General features: G+C 38.2%; 1 protein-coding gene across 5 annotated transcripts in view; it reads left to right on the top strand.

Annotated features, from left to right (window-relative positions):
* The window catches only part of TLK2 (tousled like kinase 2), a 166,555-nt gene that overhangs the window by 127,842 nt on the left and 15,483 nt on the right, over positions 1 to 23,230 (top strand). For all 5 annotated transcript variants that reach the window (XM_037807887.1, XM_037807886.1, XM_037807885.1 and 2 more), the window contains 3 exons: positions 18,128 to 18,217; positions 21,193 to 21,362; positions 22,610 to 22,748. In XM_037807887.1, coding sequence (XP_037663815.1) covers positions 18,128 to 18,217; positions 21,193 to 21,362; positions 22,610 to 22,748 — 399 coding nt within the window. The remainder of the gene's footprint in view (positions 1 to 18,127; positions 18,218 to 21,192; positions 21,363 to 22,609; positions 22,749 to 23,230) is intronic.

Below are 23,230 nucleotides of genomic sequence, written 5' to 3'. Positions count from 1 at the left end.
TGGGTCATATGGCAAATCTATATTTAGCTTCCTGAGGAACCTCCACACTGTCTTCCAGAGTGGTTGCACCATTCTACATTCCCACCAACAGTGAATAAGTGTGCCTCTTTCTCCACATCCTCTCCAGCACTTGTCGTTTTCTGTTTTTTGGATAATGGCCATTCTGGTAGGTGTGAGATGATATCTCATTGTGGTTGTGATTTGCATTTCCTTAATAGGCCGTGAAGTTGAGCATTTTTTCATATGTTTTTGAGCCATTTGTATTTCCTCTTCAGAAAAATATCTGTTCATGTCTTCTTGCCCATTTTTTAATTGGATTGTTTGTCTTTCTGTTATTGAGATGCAGGATTCCTTTATGTATTCAGGATATTAAACCCTTATCTGATCTGTGGTTTCCAAATATCATCTCCCATTGTGTAGGTTGCCTTTTTACTTTTCTGACAAAGTCCTCTGATGTACAAAAGTGTTTAATTTTTGAGGAGATCCCATTTGTCTATTTGTTCTTTGGTTGCTCGTGCCTTAGGTGTGAGGTCTAAGAAACCACCTCCTATCACAAGATCTTTAAGATATTGCCCTACAGTTTCTCCTAAGAGTTTTATGGTCTTGGTGCTAATGTTTAGGTCTTTGATCCACTTTGAGTTAATTTTGGTATAAGGTGTGAGATGGACATCCTCTTTCATTCTTTTGGAAATGGATATCCAGTTCTCCAAACACCATTTATTGAACAGGCTGCTCTTTCCCAGTTGCTTTGGCTTCACTGCCTTATCAAAGATCAGTTGTCCGTAGATGCAAGGGTCTACTTCTGAACACTCAATTCGATTCCGTTGATCAGTATATTTGTCCTTATGCCAGTATCATGCTGTTTTGAGCATTGTAGCTTTGTAATATGCTTCAAAGTCAGGTAGTGTGAGACCTTCCACTTCATTCCTTTCTCAAGATATTTTTGGCTATTTGGGGCACCTTACCCTTCCAAATAAATTTAGTTATTAGTTTTTCTATTTCTGTAAAGTAAGTTGTTGGGATTTGAATTGGTATTGCATTGAATCTGTAAATCAGTTTAGGTAAAATTGCCATCTTAACTGTATTTAATCTTCCAATCCATGAACATGGTATGTTCTTCCATTTTTTTAGGTCTTGTTCGATTTCTTTTAGCAGTTTCTTATAGTTTTCTATGTAAAGGTCTTTTGTGTCCTTGGTTAAGTTTATTCCTAAATACTTGATTCTTTTGGTTGCTATTGTAAATGGGATTTTTTTCTTGATTTCCTCCTCTTGTTGCACGTTACTTGTGTATAGGAACACTACAGATTTTTGCGTGTTGATCTTGTAGCCTGCTACTTTGCTGTATTCATTGACTAGTTCTAGTAGCTTTGCTGTAGATTTTTCTGGATTTCCTACATATAGAAACATGTCATCTGCAAATAGTGAAAGTTTTACTTCTTTCTCTCCAATTTGGATGCCTTTTATTTCTTTTTCTTGCCTAATTGCTCTAGCTAGAACTTCCAGCACAATGTTGAATAGCAATGGTGACGGTGGGCATCCCTGTCTTGTTCCTGATCTTAGAGGAAGAGCTTTCAGTCTCTCCCCATTGAGTGTGATGTTAGCTGTGGGTTTTTCATATACTGCCTTTATCATATTGAAAAAGTTCCCTTCTATTCCTATTCTTTGAAATGTTTTCATCAGGAAAGGATGTTGAATTTTGTCAAATGCCTTTTCTGCATCAATTGAGATGATCATGTGGTTCTTCTGCTTTGATTTATTGATGTGGTGTATTACATTAATTGATTTTCTTGTGTTGAACCAGCCTTGCATACCTGGAATAAATCCCACCTGGTCGTGGTGTATAATTCTTTTAATGTGCTGCTGGATTCGATTTGCGAGTATTTTGTTGAGGATTTTGCGTCTATGTTCATTAAAGAAATTGGTCTGTAATTTTCTTTTTTTGTAGTATCTTTGTCTGGTTTTGGTATTAGGGTGATGTTGACTTCATAGAAAGAGTTAGGTAGCTTTCCCTCTTCTTCACTTTTTTTGAAGAGTTTGAGCAGGATTGGTACTAATTCGTTCTTGAATGCTTGGTAGAATTCACATGTGAAACCATCTGGTCCTGGGCTTTTCCTTTTTGGGAGCTTTTTGATGACTGACTCAATCTCTTTACTTGTGATTGGTTTGTTGAGGTCATCTATTTCTTCTTGAGTTAATGTTGGTTGTTTATGCTTTTCTGGGAAGTTGTCCATTTCATCTAAGTTGTCTAGTTTATTAGCATATAGTTGCTCATAGTATCTTCTCATTATCTCCTTAATTTCTGCAGTGTCAGTAGTTGTATTCGCTTTCCCATTTCTGATTGCATGTTTTTGCATCTGCTCTCTCTTTTTTTTTGTTAGCCTAGTGTTCTAGTCTGCTAATGCTGCAGAATGCAAAACACCAGAGATGGATAGGCTTTTATAAAACGGGGGTTTATTTCACTACACAGTTACAGTCTTAAGGCCACAAAGCGTCCAAGGTAGCACCTCCGCAATTGGGTACCTTCACCAGAGGATGGTCAATGGCGTCCGGAAAACCTCTGTTAGCTGGGAAGGCAGCTGGCGTCTGCTCCAAAGCTCTGGCCTCAAAACGGCTTTCTCCCCGGACGTTCCTCTCCAGCAAGCTTGCTCCTCTTCAAAACATCACTCCCAGCTGTACTCCGTTCCCTCCCCCCCAGTCAGCTCATTTATATAGCTCCACCGATCAAGGCCCACCCTGAATGGGTGGGGCCATGCCTCCATGGGAACATCTCATCAGAATCATTACCCACAGCTGGGTGGGGCACACTCCAAGCAAATCCAACCAGCACCAAAACTTCTGCCCCACACAAGACCACAAAGATAATGGCATTTGGGGGACACAATACATTCAAACTGGCACACCTAGCCAGTGGTCCATCGATTTTATTGATTTTCTCAAAGAACCAACTTCTGGTTTTGTTGATTCTCTCTATTGTTTTCCTGTTCTCAATTGCATTTATTTCTGCTCTAATCTTTGTTATTTCTTCCCTTCTTCTTGCTTTGGGGTTAGTTTGCTGTTCTTTCTCTAATTCCTCCAGGTGAGCAGTTAACTCTTTAATTTTTGCTGTCTCTCATCTTTTAATATAGGCTTTTAGGGCAATAAATTTTCCTCTCAACACCACCTTTGATGCATCCCATAAGTTTTGATAAGTTGTGTTTTCATTGTCATTTGCCTCGAGGTATTTACTAATTTCTCTTGTAATTTCTTCCTTTACCCACTAGTTTTCTATGAGGGTGTTGTTTAGCCTCCATATGTTTGTGAATTTTATGACGTTCTGCCTTTTATTTATTTCCAACTTCATTCCATTGTGGTCTGAGAAAGTGTTTTGTATAATATCAATATTTTTAAATTTGTTGAGACTTGCTTTGTGACCCAACATGTGGTCTATCCTAGAGAATGTTCCATGAGCACTTGAGAAAAAAGTGTATCCTGCGGTTGTTGGATGTAGTATTCTATAAATGTCTGTCAAGTCTAGTTCATTTATCATACAATTCAACATCTCTGTTTCTTTAGTGATCCTCTGTCTAGATGTTCTATCCATTGATGAGAGTGGTGTATTGAAGTTTCCAACTATTATTGTAGAGGTATCTATTTCTCCTTTCAGTGATCGCAGTGTTTGCCTCATGAATTTTGGGGCATTCTGGCTGGGTGCATAAATATTTATGATTGTTACTTATTCTTGATGAATTGACCCTTTTATTAATATATAGTGTCCTTCTTTGTCTCTTTTAATTGTTTCGCTTTTGAAGTCTAACTTGTCTGATATTAATATAGCTACTCCCACTTTTTTCTGGTTGTTGTTTGCATGAAATATCTTTTTCCAACCTTTCACTTTCAGTCTATATTTGTCCTTGTGTCTAAAGTGAATTTCTTGTAGACAGCATATAGATGGGTCCTGTTTTTAATCCTTTCTGCTAGTCTGTGTCTTTTTATTGGGGAGTTTAATCCATTTACGTTTAGTGTTATTACTGTAAGGGCAGTACTTTCTACTACCATTTTGTTTTTTTGGAATTTATATGTTATATCTTATTTTTTCTCTCCTTTTACCTTTCCTGATAATCTTCATTTCTGCTCTGTTCTCCAACTCTCTCTCTCCTGTCTTTTCCTATCAGCCTGTAGCACTCCCTTTAGTATTTCTTGTAGTGCCTGTCTCTTATTCGCCAACTCTCTCAGTGTCTGTTTGTCTGAAAATGTTTTAATCTCTCCTTCATTTTTGAAGGAAAGTTTTGCTGGATATAGAATTCTTGGTTGGCAGTTTTTCTCTTTCAGTATCTTAAATATATCATGCCACTGTCTTCTTGCCTCCATGGTTTCTGCAGAGAAATCTGTACATAGTCTTATTGACCTTCCCTTGTATGTGATGGATTGCTTTTCTCTTGCTGCTTTCAGAATCTTCTCTTTGTCTTTGACATTGACCAATCTGACCAGTAAGTGTCTTGGAGTAGGTCTATTGGGATCTATTCTATTTGGGGTACGTTGTACTTCTTGAATCTCTGATTTTCTGTCTTTTATAAGAGTTGGGAAATTTTCAGTGAATATGTCTTCTATTACTCTTTCTGCCCCTTTTCCCCTCTCTTCTCCTTCTGGGATACCCATAACACGTATATTTGTATGTTTCATGTTATCACTCAGCTCCCTAAGACCCTGCTCACATTTTTCCATTTTTTTCACCATCTGTTCTTTTGTGTGTATGGATTTGAATGACCTGTCTTCCAGTTCACTGATCCTTTCTTCTGCCTGTTTAAATCTACTGTTGTGTCCCTCCATTGTGTTTTTCCTCTCCTCCATTGTGGCCTTCATTCCCGTGAGTTCTGCCATTTGTTTTTTTAAGTTTATGAATTCTTTTTTATGGTCAGCCAGTGTCTTCTTTATATCCTTCAGCTCTTTTGCTATATCTTCCTTCATTTCATCGAATTTATTTAGCATTAGTTGCCTCCACTCCTGTGTCTCAGCTGAGCTATTAGTTTGTTCCTTTGGCTGGTCCATGTTTTTGTGTTTCCTGGTATGGCTTGTTATCTTAAGTTGTCTAGGCATCCAATTTTCTTGATTAGTTTATTTTGGAGCTTGTTTTCTATCTTTTACCTAGTGGTTTTCTTGTTGGTTGGCTTTGTTCTCTGGCCTCTGTTATTCAGTTCAACTTATTCTAAACCTCTAACTTAGGTTCTATTTAGTTGATCAGAATTTTTCCCCTCTTGTTTTTTCTGTTTCTTGCTCTGCCTCTATGTACCATTTTTGTGAGTGGGTCTCCTCAGATATGGTCGACCCTAGTCAGGTTTTCCCAGGCTAGTGAGGCCCAAGTCTCATTGGGAGGGTATGGAATTTTCCCGAGAATGAGACCCTCCTATGAGGCCTTTAGAATTGGTGCTTTTCGTCTCCTGTCCAGCAGGTGGTGCTTGCCAACCCGCAGTTCCCCACCAGTGTAAGGAGGTACGTAGACTTTGGTTCTCCTGGTGACTCTGATCCTGTCGGGGGCGTGGCTGACTGAAGCTGGAATCTGAATTCCAGCCCCTGGGGTCTGAGTTCCTAAAAGGAGGACTGCCAGTTGAGCTGGACCTCCCTCCACTCTCTCAATCCTCAGAACTCCAGTTGTCTCTCAGGGGCACTATTCCCTTCTCTCCTCTTTGGGGCCTCTCCAGGTAGATTCCTTGGTCAGCCTGAGTTGCCAGTTAAAGACGGGGCTGGAGGCCTTCAGTAGTGAATACGGAATTCAAAGACACTGTGGGTACTCTCTCTCCCCCCAAGCCCAGCCTAGTCCCTCAACCTGGGCTTTCCAATAGAAAATAGCCACATATATTACTTTTAGATTAAAAAAAAAAATAGAATTGAAAAACAAGAAAAAGAAAAAAGAAAAAAAAAGAGTCTCTTTTAAAAGTCTTTCCCCAGCCTGGAAGTTTTGTCAGTGTCAGAATAGAGCATTTAAAGATATGCTTTGGGTTATTGTCTGATAATTACTCTCCAACAGCTTCAGTTCCACCCTTGCAGGTGGCTATTGAAATGCAAAAAGATAAGGGATCAGTGAGAAGCCAGAAGGAACAAAATGTAGGGGGGAAAAATGGCTTTTTTCAAGTCTGGGAATGGGTGCACACTTTTATGTGCCCCACTTCTCGGAGCCCAGCCCTTCTTTAGCACCCCAGCTCCCAAAATTAGTTAATTAATTTGTTAATTAATTCTGCAGTTGAGGCTGGGTTGAGCCTCCCTGCTTGCCCTCAGCAGATTGCTGTTTTTTTGGGTTTTTTTTCCCCCCTTTCAGGGAGCCGGTGGCAAGACAGTCTGTGAGGTCTGGGTGGGGAGGGGCGCCAGACCCCTGGTCCGGGGAACTTAACAGTGTTCGCTGTGATCTCAGCTTTTCCTCCAGTTCCAAACTTGAGTCCGATGTGTGACTGGTTACTGGAGACCCCGAAAACACTGTTTCATATAGTTCTTGGGTAATTGCCAGCTGCTCTAGGGGAGAGACGAAATTCTGCTCCTCACCACTCTGCCATCTTGCCCCGCCCCTTTGTTTAATTTTGAGGTCTGTTCTGCCCCTCTGCCTTTCTCTCCTGCTACAAACAAACCGAAATAAACTGATTGTTTTACTTTTGGATTATGAAAACATTAATAAATATTGCTACGTTTCTTTAGCTCTCAAAAATAACAAAATCTCTGCAATAGGAAAAATTTCAATTAAAACTATCCACAGAAATAATTGTATCTGAATTAGTATGTTCTTCTAAGAAACTCTTCTCTTTTTTTACCTTTATCAAAAAATTAAAAAATAAACAATAAAAAAACCTACATTTCAAACAAAACCAAAACAGAGGAATAAGAAAAACAAATAACCTAAAATAACTATATTGCTTCCAACATGTTCTTACCCTACCCCAAGAAAATTAACAAGCCATAACCGAACAAAGAAATAAGAAAAACAAATAAAATAACTACAAAGCTTCCAACATGTTCCTACCTACCCCAAGAAAATAAAGAAACGATAACCAAACAAAGGAATAAGAAAAATAACCTAAAATAACTACATTGCTTCCAACATGTTCCTACCATACCCCTCAAAATTAACAAATCATATTCGTTCCTGAGCATTCCCATGACATGAAGATTACCTTCCATAACTTATCTGTTCTTATTAAATTATCGTTCCCCCTTCACTATTTGCTGTCTATCACTAGGTACCCCCTACATTCTACAATATAAACCATTTATTTTACATTTTTCACAGAGTTCACTTTAGTGGTAATGTACAATATCTCTTTTTGTGCCTGGCTTATTTTACTCAGCATTATGCCTTCAAGGTTCATCCATATTGTCATATGTTTCATGACCTCGTTCCTTTTTACTTCCACATAGTATTCCATCGTGTGTGTACACCACATTTTGTTTATCCACTCATCTGTTGAAGGACATTGGCATTGTTTCCATTTTTTGGCAGTTGTTAATAATGCTGCTTTGAACATCGGTGTGCAAACATCTGTTCGTGTCACTGCTTTCAGATCTTCTGGGTATATACTGAGAAGTGAAATTGCTGGATCGAAGGGTAGTTCATTATTGAGTTTTCTAAGGAACTACCAGACTGTCTTCCAGAGTGGCTATACCATTATACAGTCTCACCAACAATGAATAAGAGTTCCAAATTCTCCACATCTTCTCCAGCATTTCTAGTTTCCTGTTTGTTTAATGGCAGCCATTCTAATTGGTGTGAGATGATGTCTCATTGTGGCCTTAATTTGCATCTTCCTAATAGCTACTGAAGATGAACATTTTTTCATGTGTGTTTTGGGCATTTGTATTTCTTCAGAGAAATATCTTTTCATATCTTTTGCCCATTTTATAATTGGGCTGTTTGTACTATTGTTGAGTTGTAAGATTTCTTTATATGTGCAAGATATCAGTTTTTTGTCAGATACATGGTTTCCAAATATTTTTTTCCCATTGAGTTGGCTGTCTCTTCACTTTTTTGATAAATTCCTTTGAGGTACAGAACCTTTTAAGTTTGAAGAATTCCCATTTGTCTATTTTTTCTTTTGTTGTTTGTGCTTTGGGTGTAAGGTCTAAAAAGTGACCTCCTAATACAAAGTCTTGAAGATGTTTCCCTACATTATCTTCTAGGAGTTTTATGGTACTGTCTCTTATATTGAGGTCTCTAATCTACCTTGAGTTAATTTTTTGTATAGGGTGTGAGGTCAGGGTCCTCTTTCATTCTTTTGGTTATGGATATCCAGCTCTTCCAGCCCCATTTGTTCAGGAGACTGTTATGTCCCAGATCAGTGGTTTTGGGGGCCTTCTCAAAGATAAGTCGACCTGGGGTCTATCTCCAAATTCTCAATTAGATTCTCAGTTCTATTCCATTGATCAATATGTCTATCTTTGTGCCAGTACCATGCTGTTTTGACTGCTGTGGCTTTTTAGTAAGCTTCAAAGTCAGGAAGTATAAGTCCTCCCAGTTCGTTTTTCTTTTTTAGAATGGTTTTAGCAAGTCGAGGCGTCTTTCTCTTCCAAACAAATTTAACTAGGTTTTCCAAGTCTGCAAAGTACATTGTTGGAATTTTGATTGGAATTGCTTTGAATCTGTAGATGCGTTTGGATAGAACTGACATCTGAATGACATTTAGATGTTCTGTCCATGAACACAGAATATTTTTCCAGCTTTTTAGGTCCCCTTCTATTTCTTTAATAAAGTTACGTACTTTTCTATGTATAGGTCTTTTATATCCTTGGTTAAGTTTATTCCTGGGTACTTGAATTTTTTAGTTGCTATTGAGAATGGAATCTTTTTCTTGAGTGTCTCTTCAGTTAGGTCATTTCTAGTGTACAGTAGGAATATTGCTGACTTTGTGCATTAATCTTGTATCCTGCTACTTTGCTAAATTTGTTTATTAGCTCCGGTAGCTGTGTTGTTGATTTCTCAGGGTTTTCTAAATACAAGATCATATCATCTGCAAACAATGACAGTTTTACTTCTTCTTTCCAAGTTGGATGCCCTTTATTTCTTTGTTTTGCTGGATTGCTCTGGCTAGTACCTCTAGCACAGTGTTGAATAACAGTGGTGACAGCGGGCATCCTTGTCTCATTCCTGATCTTAGAGGGAAGGCTTTCAGTCTCTCGCCATTGAGTACTATGCTGACTGTGGGTTTTTTCATATATTCCCTTTATCATAGTGACGAAGTTTCCTTCAATTCCTACCTTTTGAAGTGTTTTTATCAAAAAAGGATGCTGGATTTTGTCAAATGTTTTTTCAGCATCTATTAAGATGATCATTTGATTTTTCCCTTTTGATTTGTTAATGTGTTGTATTACATTAATTGATTTTCTTATGTTGAACCATCCTTGCATGCCTGGAATGAACCCCACTGGGTCATGGTGTATGATTTTTTCAATGTGTCTTTGGATTTGATTTGCAAATATTTTGTTGAGAATTTTTGCATCTATATTCATGAGGGACATTACCCTGTAGTTTTCTTTATTTGTAGCATCTTTACCTGGTTCTGGTATTAGAGTGATGTTAGCTTCATAAAATGAGTTAGGTAGTGTTCCATTTTCTTCAGTGTTTTGAAATAGTTTAAGTAAGATTGGTGTCAGTTCTTTTTGGAAACTTTGGTAGAATTAGCCTGTGAAGTCATCTGGCCCTGGGCATTTATTTGTGGGAAGCTTTCTGATGACCGATTGGGTGTCTTTACTTGTGATGGGTTGGTTGAGGTCTTCTATTTCTTCTCTGATCAGTCTAGGTTGTTCATGTGTTTCTAGGAAATTGTCCATTTCCTCTACATTATGTAGTTTTTTTTGGCATACAGTTGTTCATAGTATTCTAATTTTTTTAATTGCTTTGGGATGCACAGTAATGTCACCTCTCTCATTTATTATTTTGTTTGTTTGGGTCTTCTCTCATTTTTATTTTGTCAGTGTAGCTAGAGGCTTGTCAATCTTGTTGATCTTCTCAGAGAACCAACTTTTGGTTTTATTTATTCTCTATTGTTTTTTTGTTTGTTTGTTTGTTCTCTGTGTCATTTATTTCTGCTTTAATCCTTGTTATTTCTTTTCTTCTGTTTGGTTTAGGATTAGTTTGCTGTTCATTTCTAGCTTCTTCAGTCGTTCCATTAATTCTTTGATTTTTAGCTCTTTCTTCCTTTTTAATGTATGCATTTAGAGCTATAAATTTTGCCCTCAATACCACCTGTGCTGCATCCCATGTTTTGATATGTTGCACTCTGGTTTTCATTTTTCTATAGATATTTAGCAATTTCTCTTGCTATTTCCTCTTTAACCCACTGATTGTTTAGGAGTGTGTTGTTTAACCTCCACATATTTGTGAATGTTCTAAAGCTTTGATGGTTATTGACTTCTGGTTGTATTCCATTTTGATCAGAGAATGTGCTTTGAATTTCAGTCTTTTTTAATTTATTGAGGCTTGTTTTATCACCCAGCATATGATCTATAGAAGAATGTGTATCCTGGTGATTTGGGATATAATGTTCTATATATGTTTGTTAAGTCAAATTCATTTATCACATTGTTTAGGTTTTCAGTTTCCTTATTGGTCCTCTGTCTCATTGATCTATCTGTAGGAGAGAGTGATGTATTGAAGTCTCCCAAATTATTGTGGAAACATCTATTGCTTCCTTCAGTTTTGCCAATGTTTGTCTCCTGTACTTTTTGCATCTTGCTTGGGTGCATAGACATTTATGATTGTTATTTCTTCTTGTTGAATTGTCCCTTTTATTAATATATAGTGTCCTTTGTCTCTTATGACATTTTTGCATTTAAAGTCTGTTTTATCTGAGATTAATATTGGTATTCCTGCTTTCTTTTGGCTGAAGCTTGCATGGAATGTTTTTTTCCATCCTTTCACTTTCAATTTCTTTGTGACTCTGGGTCTAAGATGAGCCTTTTGGAAGCAACATATTGATAATTCATAATAATCCATTCTGCCAATCTGTATCTTTTAAGTGGGGAGTTTAATCCATTCACATTCAATGTTATTACAGTGAAGTCATCTCTTGACTCAGCCATCATATCCTTTGGTTTTTATTTGACAAGTATATATTCTCCCCCCCCTTTATTTCCTTTAACATACCCTTACTATAACCCTTTAGTTCTTAGCCCTTCTCCAGACCTTTCTGTCCTTTCTTTTTTCTCTGCTAGTAGGGCTCTCTTTAGTATCTCTTGTAGGTCAGGTCCCTTGTTAGCACATTTTCTCAGCATTTGTTTGTCTGTGAAGATTTTAAGCTTTTCCTCAAATTTGAAGGAGAGCTTTGCTGGATAAAGAATTCTTGATTGGCATTTTTTCTCTCTCAGAATTTTAAATATGTCATATCACTGCCTTCTCGCCTCCATGGTGGCTGCTGAGTAGTCACTACTTAGTCTCATGTTGTTTCCTTTGTATGTGGTGAATCACTTCTCTTTCTGCTTTCAGATCTTGCTCCTTCTCTTCAGCATTTGACAATCTGATCAGAATGTCTTGGAGTGAATTTATTTGAATTTATTCTGTTTGGAGTTGGTTGGGCATTTATGATTTGCATATTTATATCGTTTAGAATGGTTGGGAAGTTTTCCCCAACAGTGTCTTTGAATTTTCTTCCTAGACCTTTACTCTTCTCTTCCCCTTCTGGAACCCCAATGATTCTTATGTTTGCACGCTTCACATTGTCCATCATATCCCTGAGATCCTTTACAGATTTTTCAATTTTTTTCTCTGTTCGTTCTTTTGTGCTTTCACTCTCCAAAACGTTATCTTCAAGTTTGCTTACTCATTCTTCAACTCCATCTAATCTGCTATGTGTTTCTAGAATATTTTAAATTTGATCTACAGTTTTTTTTATTTCCATAAGTTCCTCTTTTTTTTTTATTTACTCTTGCAAATTCTTCTTTATGCTTTTCTAGGGTCTTATTGATGTCCTTTATATCCTGAGCCATGATACTGTTGTTTGTGATTACTTCTTTGGTTAATTGCTTCAAGTTCTGTGTCTCTTCTGGTTTTTTTTGATTTGGACATTGGGGTTATCCATATCTTCTGGTTTCTTCATCTCCTTTAAAATTTTCTGTTGTTTTTGGCCTCTTGGCATTTGCTTATCTTGATAGGGTTGTTTTAGGTTATGCAGGCTTATACAGCTTTTAGGTTATACAGCTTTGTGAAGTGCACTTTCCTTGACCAACCAGCAGATGGTGCTCCTAAGCCACCTGTTACCCTCAAGCCAGTTCTCCCCAACCTCATCTTTGCAGCGATTAGGGGTCTAAACCTTGTGGAGCTCTAGTCAGTGCACCAATTTCCGGTGTGCAGTTGGGACCATCCGCCCTGAGGGTGGGGTTGTGCCCTGTGCAGTTAGGCAGGGCAGACAGCTTTAAGACCCAGCTGTTCCCGGGGCTGCAGCTGGAATCCCCTGGCGGTATAGCTCACGTCTAACCCTTCAGCTCTGATTCCCTATGGTCCCTCTCTGCCCTGGGCCCACAAGTCCCTGGGATTGGTTTAGGGATTCCGTGCAGGATCCCTGCTTCTAGGCTGTGCAGTCCGCGGGCTTCCATGGAGGAGGGGTGTGTGCCGTTACAGGCAAGCGGAATCCCTAAGGAAGCTCTTGGCTGGGGCACCGAGAAGGGTCATCTCCTAGCCTGCTGCAAAGATGGCGTACCAAGCATGGAAACTTCCCACTTCTGTGGTACTCCGCCTCCTGCAGTGGCTGGTTCCTTGCTCAGGGGCTGCAGGTGTGCGAAGGGCTACCACCCATGCCAGATACTGAAGCAAGTACCTGGGGTGTGGAAGGTACTCCCCACCATGCTCGACTGCGGCTCTCGCCACTGGCTTCGCAGCTGCTCTCCGGGTTTTTAAGCTAACCTGCCTCCCCACACCTTCCCTAAGTTTCTCCCCACCATGGCGTGGCTCAGCTGCTGTTTTCCCAGCAGCCTCAAACGCTCTCACGTTTCCAAATGCAGACTCTCGGTTTCTCCAAGGGCACAGTTACTGGATGCAGAAAACCTTACCCAGCCAGGGGAACCCTGGAATTGTTATTCTGGAGCACTTTCCGTCCTGTATCTAGTATTTTTCACGGAGGAGAATTTGCTCTTTCTCTCCTAATCACCCATCTTGGACCCCTCTTTCCTCTAACTTTCTAAGATAAAAGCAAGAATTGTACAAATCTAAATATATATATCCACTTTATGTTTAGATAAAACACTTTAGATGGTAAATATTTTCTAGTCTCTAATTAAAATCTCTTGTTGTAGTACATTAATCCCTTGGGTGCTAAGCTCAAAGTTGAGCATGTGAGGGACATGGCACAGTACTGCCTTGCCTGAGAGGAGTACAAGAAGCACGCTAAGAGCTTGACACTGAGGAAAGACTTTCAGTGGCACCTGTCACATTTCTTGTGTGGCAAGGACTTTGAATGGCACTTCCTTTGTTTCTTAATTTTGGCCTCCTTTGGTTTACTCAGTTTTTTGTATCTTGGCAGAAAAATTAGTCTCTTCCTTGAAGTGCATAAAATCAAGATGTTAAGCAAAAGGCACAGAACCATAGCATGCTAGAGTAAGAAATAACTTGAACAGTTATCTGTTTAGTCCCATAGGTTTCCAAACTTACTTTTTTTAAAAACAGCAGCACCTTTATTTTACCAAATGAAATATTACACAGAATCTGGATGTATATAAAAAAACAAGTGTGGAGCTGCTTTGGTGGAATTGGGACGTGGGTTAAAGTTAAATTTGCTTAACATTTTCTCACAGGTTCCCGAGGCATCCGTCTCCAAGGAACACAATCCAGTGCAGCTTCCTCATTTTGGTGATGATCAAACTTAAGCCCAGAGAGATGATGTCACAGAGCTAGGATGAGAAACTTGGTTTCTTGGTTCCCACTGTAGTGCTTGTTCCAACACTGTAATGCCTCATTGCTGGCAAGTCTTTCCTTTCCAGAAAAACATAAAGATGATGAAATGAAGCATCAGGAGTGCAAACTGCCAAAAACAGCAGCTTGAAAACTAAAGCTAATTAAAGTCTCACATGGGGAAAAGTGTATTTTAGATTCCTATTCCTCTACATTCCCCTAATTTTTTTTCTCAGCTGTCTTTTTATATGCTGGAGTATACCAATTTCAGAAAACATCACTTTTTAAATTTTATTTTTCCTTCAGAAAATTTTTCTTTCTTTTTTTAATTAGAGAAGTTGTAGGTTTACAGAAAAATAACACAGCAAATACAGAGTTTCCATCCTCCCCCATTATTAACACCTTGCATTACTGTGGCATTTGTTGTAATTCATGAAAGAAAATTTTTATAATTGTACTATTAATTATAGTTCATTGTTTACAATAGGGTTCACTGTGTTGTACAGTCTGTATTTTTTTAAATATTTATTCTAGTAACATTTACTCAACCTGGAATTTCCCCCTTTTAACCACATTCACATATATAATTCAGTGCTTTTAGTTACTTTCACAATGTTGTGCTACCATCACCACCATCCATTACCAAAATTTTACAATCAACCCAAATAAAAACTTTATACAATTCAAGCATTAACTCCCCATTTCCTACCCCCAGCCCAGCCGCTGCTAACCTATATTCTAGATTCTGATTCTATAAATTTGCTTATTCTAATTGTTTCGTATCAGTGAGATCATACAATATTTGTTCTTTGGTGTCTGGCTTATTTCACTCAATATCGTCAAGGTTCTTCCACATTGTATCATGTATTAGAACTTCATTCCTTTTTTACAGCTGAATAATATTCCTTGCATGTATATAATACATTGTGTTTATCCATTCATCTGTTGATGGACACTTGGGTTACTTCCATCTTTTGGCAATTGTGAATAATACCACTGTGAACACTGGTGTGCGTATATCTGTTTGACTCTCTGCTTTCAATTCTTTTTGGAATATACCTAGTAGTGGGGATTGCCAGGTCATATGGTAGTTCTGTATTTAACTTTGTGGGGAACCATCAAACTGTCTTCCACACTGGCTACATCATTTTCCATTCCTACCAACTATTTATGAATGTTCTTGTTTCTCTACAAACTCTGCAGCACTTGTAGTTTTCTCCTTTGTTTTGTTTTGTTTTGTTTTGTTAATAGTAAACAATTTGATGGATATGAAGTGGTATCTCATTGTGGTTCTGATTTGTGTTTCCTTACTTGCTAATGCTGTTGAGCATCTTTCCATGTGCTTTTTGGCCATTTGCATATATTCTTGAGAGAAATGTCCATTTGAGCATTTTGCCCATTTTTAATTGAATTGTGTATCTTTTTTATTGTTGAGTTGTAGGATTTCTTTATGTATTCTGGATTTTAAACCCTTATCAGATATGTGGTTTCTGATTATTTTCTCCCATTCTGTAGGATGTCTTTTGATTTTCATGATAGAGGCCTTTGATGCACAAAAGTATTGATTTTGTTGAACTCTCATTTATCTATTTTTTCTTTTGAGTTGATTTTTTAATATGGTGTGAGGTAGGGATCCACCTTCATTCTTTTGCATATGGGCATCCAGTTTTTCCAGCACCATTTGTTGAATATACTGTTTTTTTCTTATTTGAGTGGATTTGGCATCCTTGTTGAAAATCAGTTGGCCATAGATCTGAAGGTTTATTTCTGAACTCTCATTTCAATTCCATTGGTCCATATATCTGCCCTTGTGCCAGTACTGTGCTGATTTGATTACTGTGGCTTTGTAATAAGTTTTAAGATTGGGAAGTGTGAGTCTTCCGACTTTTATCTTCTTTTTCAAGATGGCTTTGGCTGTTTGGAGCCCCTTACCCTTCCATATAGAACGTCTGATTTCTAACTCATAAAAAATGCCCCAAGCTAAATGGTGCTAGATTACTTAAAATGTAATAATTTCTTTTGCTCAGTTTTTAAGTGAAAACAAAACACCTAAAAAAAAAAATTGCTGGTAACTATTTTTTATGAATAAGTTCTACTTTCATATTTAAATGTACTATACAAAAATAGCAGATTCCATAATGCATTTTGGTCCCTAATTTTATCAAATGATTTTTGATTGGAAAGAGCTAAGAGGGAAAGAAAAGTTCTAATACATATATTACATTCACCATTCTAAGAAAACTGGGGTTTCCTTAATTTCAAATTTCCTATCTATTTCACATTTTTTTAGAACAAAGAAAAGGTGGTACCGCCTTAAGTCCTTTTTGTAAGGAGGTGGGTTTTAAAAACAAACCAATACAAATCACTGCTAATTAACGTATAGCAGGTAGTCCTTTTACACCAAGGAGAGTACATGCTAAAATTGTTTCCCTTGATGTGACCCCAGGATATAAACATTGACAAATATGAAGTATTACCAGCTTTAGAGGACAGAAAAGGCTTTCTTTGTAATTTTTTAAATCTCTGATATTTAGGTATAATTATTAAAGAAGTATGACGTTGATTGTGGTGATGAATGCACAACTATATCATGGTACTGTAAGCACTTGATTGTACACTGTGGATGATTGTATGGTTTGTGAATATATTCTCAATAAAGCTGAATAAAAAATAAAAATAAATTTTAAAAGAGGTGTGATGTCCTGAAACTCAGAGCTAGAGCTTGGCAGATATGAATGTCAGTATCTGTGCATACAGCAACTGTTTAAAAAAAGCTGAAAAAGAGCCCAGACTTCAATTAGTGATATGAATGAAGCAGATCTGGTTAAGACTAGGGCAGACCGGGTCAAAGGGTAAAGGTTGAAACTGACTGTGTTTTAAAACTTCAACTTCCATGTGAGACCAAGGGAAGAGATGTCTATTTCATGCAGGATCTATATTTTCTAGACAGTATAACTCTACAGTCGTTTTGTTCAAACACCACAATTACATGGAACTTTGAATAGGAAATGAGATATGGTAGGTTAGGATAGGTTAGAGTGAAATTGTGACACATCCCAAAGTAATTTGGGCAGAGAATAAAAAATATATTTACAGCCTCCCCCCACCTTGCCTCACCCCGAGGAGCTGGGGGAAGGTGCGGAAGTGTTAGACTTCTTCACCTGGACTGGTGTCAGTGTTGTCACAAACATTGGGACTGGCAGTTTGATGTGCCGAGCCCTCTATCATGGGACTTGCCCTTATGAAGCTCATTACTGCAAAGGAGAGGCTAAACTTGCATATAATTGTGCCTAAGAGTCTCCCCCTGAGTACGTCTTTGTTGCTCAGATGCAGCCCTCTCTCTCTCTAACTGAGCCATCTCGGCAGGTGAACTCACTGCCCTCCCCCCTACGTGGGACCTGACTCCCAGGGGTGTAAATCTCCCTGGCAACACAGGATATGACTCCCGGGGATGAATCTGGACCCGGCATTGTAGGATTGAGAATATCTTCTTGACCAAAAGGGGGATGCAAAATGAGACGAAATAGTTTCAGTGGCTGAGAGATTTCAAATGGAGTCAAGAGGTCACTCTGGTGGACAGTCTTATGCACTAAACACCTGTTAGGTTTTAATGTATTAGAATAGCTAGAAGTAAATACCTGAAACTACCAAACTCCAATCCAGTAGTCTGGACTCCTGAAGACGATTATATAATAATGTAGATTACAAAGAGTGACAGTGTGATTGTGAAAACCTTGTGGATCACACTCCCTTTAACTAGTGTATGGATGGAAGAGTAGGAAAATGGGGCTAAAAACTAAATGACAAATAGGGTGGGGTGGGGGGGATGGTTTGGGTGTTCTTTTTTTACTTTTATTTTTTGTTCTTATTCTGATTCTTTCTGATGTAAGGAAAATGTTCAGAAATAGATTGTGGTGATCAATGCATAACTATATGATCATACTGTGAACAGTTGATCGTATACCATGGATGATTGTATGGTATGTAAATATATTTCATTAAAACTGAATTAAAAAAAAAAAGAGGTGTGATGTCATAGAATGAACGTGAAAGGGATAAAAGATTGTCATCCACTCAACAAATATTTGAGTACCTACCATTTTCTCAACAACTTTGTAGGTACTAGCAGTGAAAATCTAATGAGGAAAAAGAAAAATCAGAGAAGGGGACAGATGAATCTGAATGAAATAATCAGGTGGAAACAGTAAAGAACTGAGATTATATTTAGGAGTATCCTGAAGAATTCTAAAAGGCAGGGCAAAATACCTTGTTAATTTTCTGTTTCGTTTACAGGCATGCATGTAGGGAATATCGGATTCACAAAGAACTGGATCATCCCAGAATAGTTAAGCTGTATGATTACTTTTCACTGGACACTGACTCGTAAGTGCTGTGCCATTTTAACTTGTTATTTTCTGGCAAGGCCTTGATTGTTCATGGAGTAGAGCTTAAATCTGGGTCCAAGAAGTATCCTCTGAGGGAACCAAATAATATGTTAATGAATGGGCCAATGACTAGATGCAAATTCAGATTTGGCCAGCCGGCATCTTTTAACCAAAGAACTTGTACAGTTGTGTGGTAGAAACAACTGGGCTGGGTGTAGGAGGGAGAGGCACTCATTTATAGTGTTTGCCAATTTACATTATGTAATGGCCAAATTTCAAACTACCAACAGTTGAATAACCAGCTCACAAAATTATTGAAGATTTAACAGTCAGCTCTTGGGACATACATACCATGTTAGTACCAGCATGCCACTGACATGCAGCAGTGAGTGGGGACTGTTGCAGAGGATCTCTGTCCCTACCCCACCCTTGGAAAGTCTGATGAACCCTAACAGTTCTTTTTAAATGTACCAGATATGTGATTTTATCCTACCTTAGAACAAGGGAATAAATGTGGCACAGATGAAGGCAAAGCCCCGTGCTGTGTGTTAAAATATGGGTTTATGGATTCATAGAAAGTTAAGAGTTAGAAGGGATCTCAGAGTCTAGCTTTCTCATTTTATAGGTGGGGATTTGAAGACCAGAGAAGTTAAATGACTTGTCTAAGATATTTAATAATCTTGGTCATTGTTGCATTTCGTTGCCTCCTATAGAAAAGCTTCAGTCTCTGGGTTTATCCAGGAGTATACAAATATTACAGCATTCGGAAAGGTTTTCTCTGTAAGAGTCTGGACTGAGTCAGGAGAACATACCCTAGGTCTGGCCTGCAGGTGTTCCCCTTAAGAGTTCCAGGGTGATTCTAGAAGTTTGACTTGTTCCAGGCAGCAGCTTTCTCAGAGACTGCACACAGAAAACTACTCCACATTTAGAAATGACCACAAATGGAGACTTTTTGAAACGAACTATTCCCTCTGCCATCTGCTTGGGGATTTTCCCTTTACAGTGGCAGGAATAGCTGTGTGTGTCTAGCATGGAATGAGTTCCAGAAAGATCTAGTTAGAGGGCAGGATGGGGAAATCAGAGGCTTCCTAACTTCTAGGCAGGTCTCACAGCCTGGCTTCATTATTTTGCTTTGAGTAAATTCCTTAAATATTAGATACACCTTCACTCTGAAATTTAAGCACAAAAATGATTTCAAAGATAAATATAATGACTTGGGTTATGTGCAGTTTTGAATTGTGTGCACATTTATTTTAACTAACGTGAGAAATTATGCTGTTCTTGAGTACTTTGTTCTTTCTGTTATGTGTATGATGAATTCTCAACAGAAATAAGTCAGTCATGTTAGAAAGTCTTCTGGAAGTTGTTTCAGTATTAAAAAGTGAGATATTATTTCCTTCTTGCATTTGGATCAAAGAATTAATCAACTGAGCATGGGAATCCATGTCTCAGATTTCAGTGTCTCAGATAAGAGAATTATAAGTTTCAGACATTTATCTTCAAGTAGGGCACTAGCATGCTTTGGTATGTTTCTAATTTAGAAACATATTTAGAAACCTAAGCTGTTGTTCAGTTTTGGGATTCCACAAGACTGTGTGTATCCAAATTTATAAATCACAGTGCTTTTTTGAGGCCTTTAATTGCCCAGAGGCCTGAGCCTGTTGTGCTCAGCTCTGTTCTTCACGGTTTCCCTACTGTGCATCATAGATGGGTTGACCCTTGTAGGCTATGTTGACCTGTGTCAGTTGGCATCTGACTGGGTTCAACCAATGAGAGGCAGAGATTGGTGGGAAGGGGAGGAGAAGCCGGTGTATTTCTGCCCCTCTCTCTACTGTAGATTCAGTTTCCCCTGGTAATCCTGGCCCCTGGGTTCTGGTTGTACCATCCCGTCCTCCCTCTGTCCCTCTAGCCTTAGAATGCTGATGGCTTCCTTGCTTTGAGTAAATTCCTTAAATATTAGATACATCTTCACTCTGAAATTTAAGTATAAAAATGATTTTGAAGATAAATATGATTTGGATTATGCACAGTTGGGTGCCTCGAGTTGGGTGCCTTGGTGGCCATGTTGTCTTCTCAGCTCTTCTGCTGTCTGTGATCGGTTCCCTAAATGAAAGCTTCTCTGTTTTAAATACTCAAGTGGTTTTTCATTTCCTGGCTAAACCCTGACTGATACATTTGTCACAGCTTACAATAATTTAAAAAGTTTTCATCTCTTGGGGATATTCAAACAGTTCAGGAAGCCTTACTTTTGTCTATAACTGCCTTGGAAGTTTCTATAACATGTCCCTTAATGCCTTGAATGGTATAAATGGTATACCTTGAATAGTAGGTTTAAATTTGAGTCTTATGATGTATTCATGCAAGTGAAGGGAAAAAGCACCTGTACTGTGTGATACCACATTTGTTAGGACCATTGGTACTATATTTTTAAACGTGCCTTTGCATCCTGAGTCTAACAAAGAGAAACTCTAGTATAATATTGTGCCACGCTGCCAGGCAACTCAGTATGCAACAAGTTCTCATAATCTGGGCAAACCCTAGATTTTTCCTCACTGCCAGCACTTAGGGTTATATAAAGTGATGTGTTGCAGTAGAATTGTGTACTTGCTCACAATATACTTGTTTGGAAATGGATGTGTGATGTGGGTGTATGAAGGAGACCCTTCCAGGAAAATAGCTATCTTTATAGTCCTTGTCGGTATTCTGATTGTCAGGATTCATAAAGAGGTATTGCCATGGGTGAACTTCAGCACAACAGATTACAGCATGGAGGCTCTTCACCAAGAGAGTAAGCAGTTTCTTCCTGGAAGCCACTCTAATAGCTAATACTGAATAAAGAATAGAATAGTATTTTAAGGAAGGAAGAAGACAACAGTGAAAGCTAATTTTCTGTAGTTATTGCTAGAACTGTTTTAGACAGTTTAACCTGCTTGCTCTTATCCCATGCTTAAAGGTTGGTTTATTTGTCTTTAGGTTTTGTACAGTATTAGAATACTGTGAGGGAAATGACCTGGATTTCTACCTGAAACAGCACAAATTAATGTCTGAGAAAGAGGCCCGATCCATTATCATGCAGATTGTGAATGCTTTAAAGTACCTAAATGAAATAAAACCTCCCATCATACACTATGACCTCAAACCAGGTATGTCTTAACTTTTAGGAGATAAGATTGGTGGCTTTTCTTGTATCCCTTAAGAGACTTTTAATTTTATAAAGTTAGATAATTTGGCAGGAACCAAGAAGGCCTAATACCATCTGACTTTAGATTGCCTGGGTAGTTGTGGGAATAAAAAGAGCCCTGGACAATGCAGTACTGGAGGGTGGGTCAGATTTGGAGAAACAATGCCATCGTCTTTGGAGCCAGGGTAGTTTGTAAGGTCAGTCTGATAAAGAAAGAACTGTTCTGGCAAGATCAGTTTTATTTTTTCCCCATTACTCACACTACGTAGCATTTCTTCTACTCCAAGTCTCTTTGATAGGTGCCTAAAAAGTAATTTATTTTGCACATATGCCTCTCATCTCATTAAATTCTGAACAGATTTTTTTTTCTTTTTGTTTGGTTACTATCTAACTTTCATAGTTATCAGAAAAGAACAAAAGATTAGTTATTGCAGATGTTCCAAAGACTTTTCACCTCTGTGTTTTTGTTGTTATCCTTGCTTGTTACTTAGAAGCCTATGTAAGTTTTATGTAGACAGCTTTAACCACCTTCATGAGGTGTTAGGAAAATGCTTCCCATTCACCTCCTGGTGGGGCACAGTTGTTAACTTTGCTTCCCTTTTCTGGTAGTTACATATTAAATCTCACTGACTATTCTTTAACGTACTAATATAATTAAAGTGACTAAGATATTACAGTGAAGTGATTGGTTTTCCATCACTAAATTCAATATACTTTCCTGACATAGGAGCTGTATGTAGGTGGCACTGTGGTACTAGTTTTGATTCCCTTGTATGTTTTTCTTAGTTTTTTTTGTTTCGTTTTGGTTTAGTTTTTCCTTTTCTCTTTTCCGTCTGAAACTACTGCTCTGAGCAGTGGTTTAGAGATCCTCACAGAAAGTTCAAATAAAATTTTCCCACCATTTCTGACCAGCTTTCTAAGTGATATTTTACTTTGGCAGGTTAATTCTCCTCCTTCCCCCCCAGTGCTTGTAGTAATGGTGGTTTTGGCACATTAAGGAGGTGATTCTTGGAAAATAGAAGTTTGCAGCCAGACCCTGAGGACTCTCCCCCAGCATCCAGAGTCCGGACCACTTTATTTAAGGGATTCAGATGTTCTCTTATGTATGCAAGAATTTGAATTTAGTTGTCCCCTTGTCTGTGATTACCTTGGGTTTTTCTCTTAATCAGTAAGTCTGTGCTTATTCATGATGACTTTTATCTTTTTTAGGTAATATTCTTTTAGTAAATGGTACAGCATGTGGAGAGATAAAAATCACAGATTTTGGTCTTTCAAAGATCATGGATGATGATAGCTACAATTCAGTGGATGGCATGGAGCTAACATCTCAAGGTGCTGGTACTTATTGGTAGGTATCCAGAAGTCTGCCAGGTTGACTGGTGGTGATGTGATTATCTGTTATACTGAAGCACTGGTAATTAATACTTAATTTCTGCATGCTGTGTGCCAAGGCAAAAATGCTGTAAACCAAACAGACTTTGAGCAGTTTTACTTTTTGTATTTTCGTTAATTTGTCTTAATCGTTCTTTCCTTTCTTGAAAACACTGAGAGAGATTATGCGTAGCCAGCTGTTTGATTTGTATGTTTCCTCTGCAGGGCTGGCCTTACGAATTGGTAGATAATGGGGTTGCTCAGGTCGTGATACATGACTGGCCCTGAATTCTTCTCAGTACAAATGCAGACCTTTCTCTTCAAGGGCTTATGGAATGAGGGATTCATTTCTACATTTGCTTAAGGATGATAGAATCTCAAGAACTAAGGAGTTGTGAAGATCAGGGTGTAAAATAACCATAACATCACATGGAATCGATACAGGAAAAAATGAGCATA

This window comes from Choloepus didactylus, chromosome 18 (assembly GCF_015220235.1).
Source record: "Choloepus didactylus isolate mChoDid1 chromosome 18, mChoDid1.pri, whole genome shotgun sequence".
NCBI classification, from domain to species: Eukaryota; Metazoa; Chordata; class Mammalia; order Pilosa; family Megalonychidae; genus Choloepus; species Choloepus didactylus.
The sequence above is the reverse complement of the archived record's forward strand: the minus strand, read 5'-3'. Positions and strand labels throughout refer to the sequence as shown.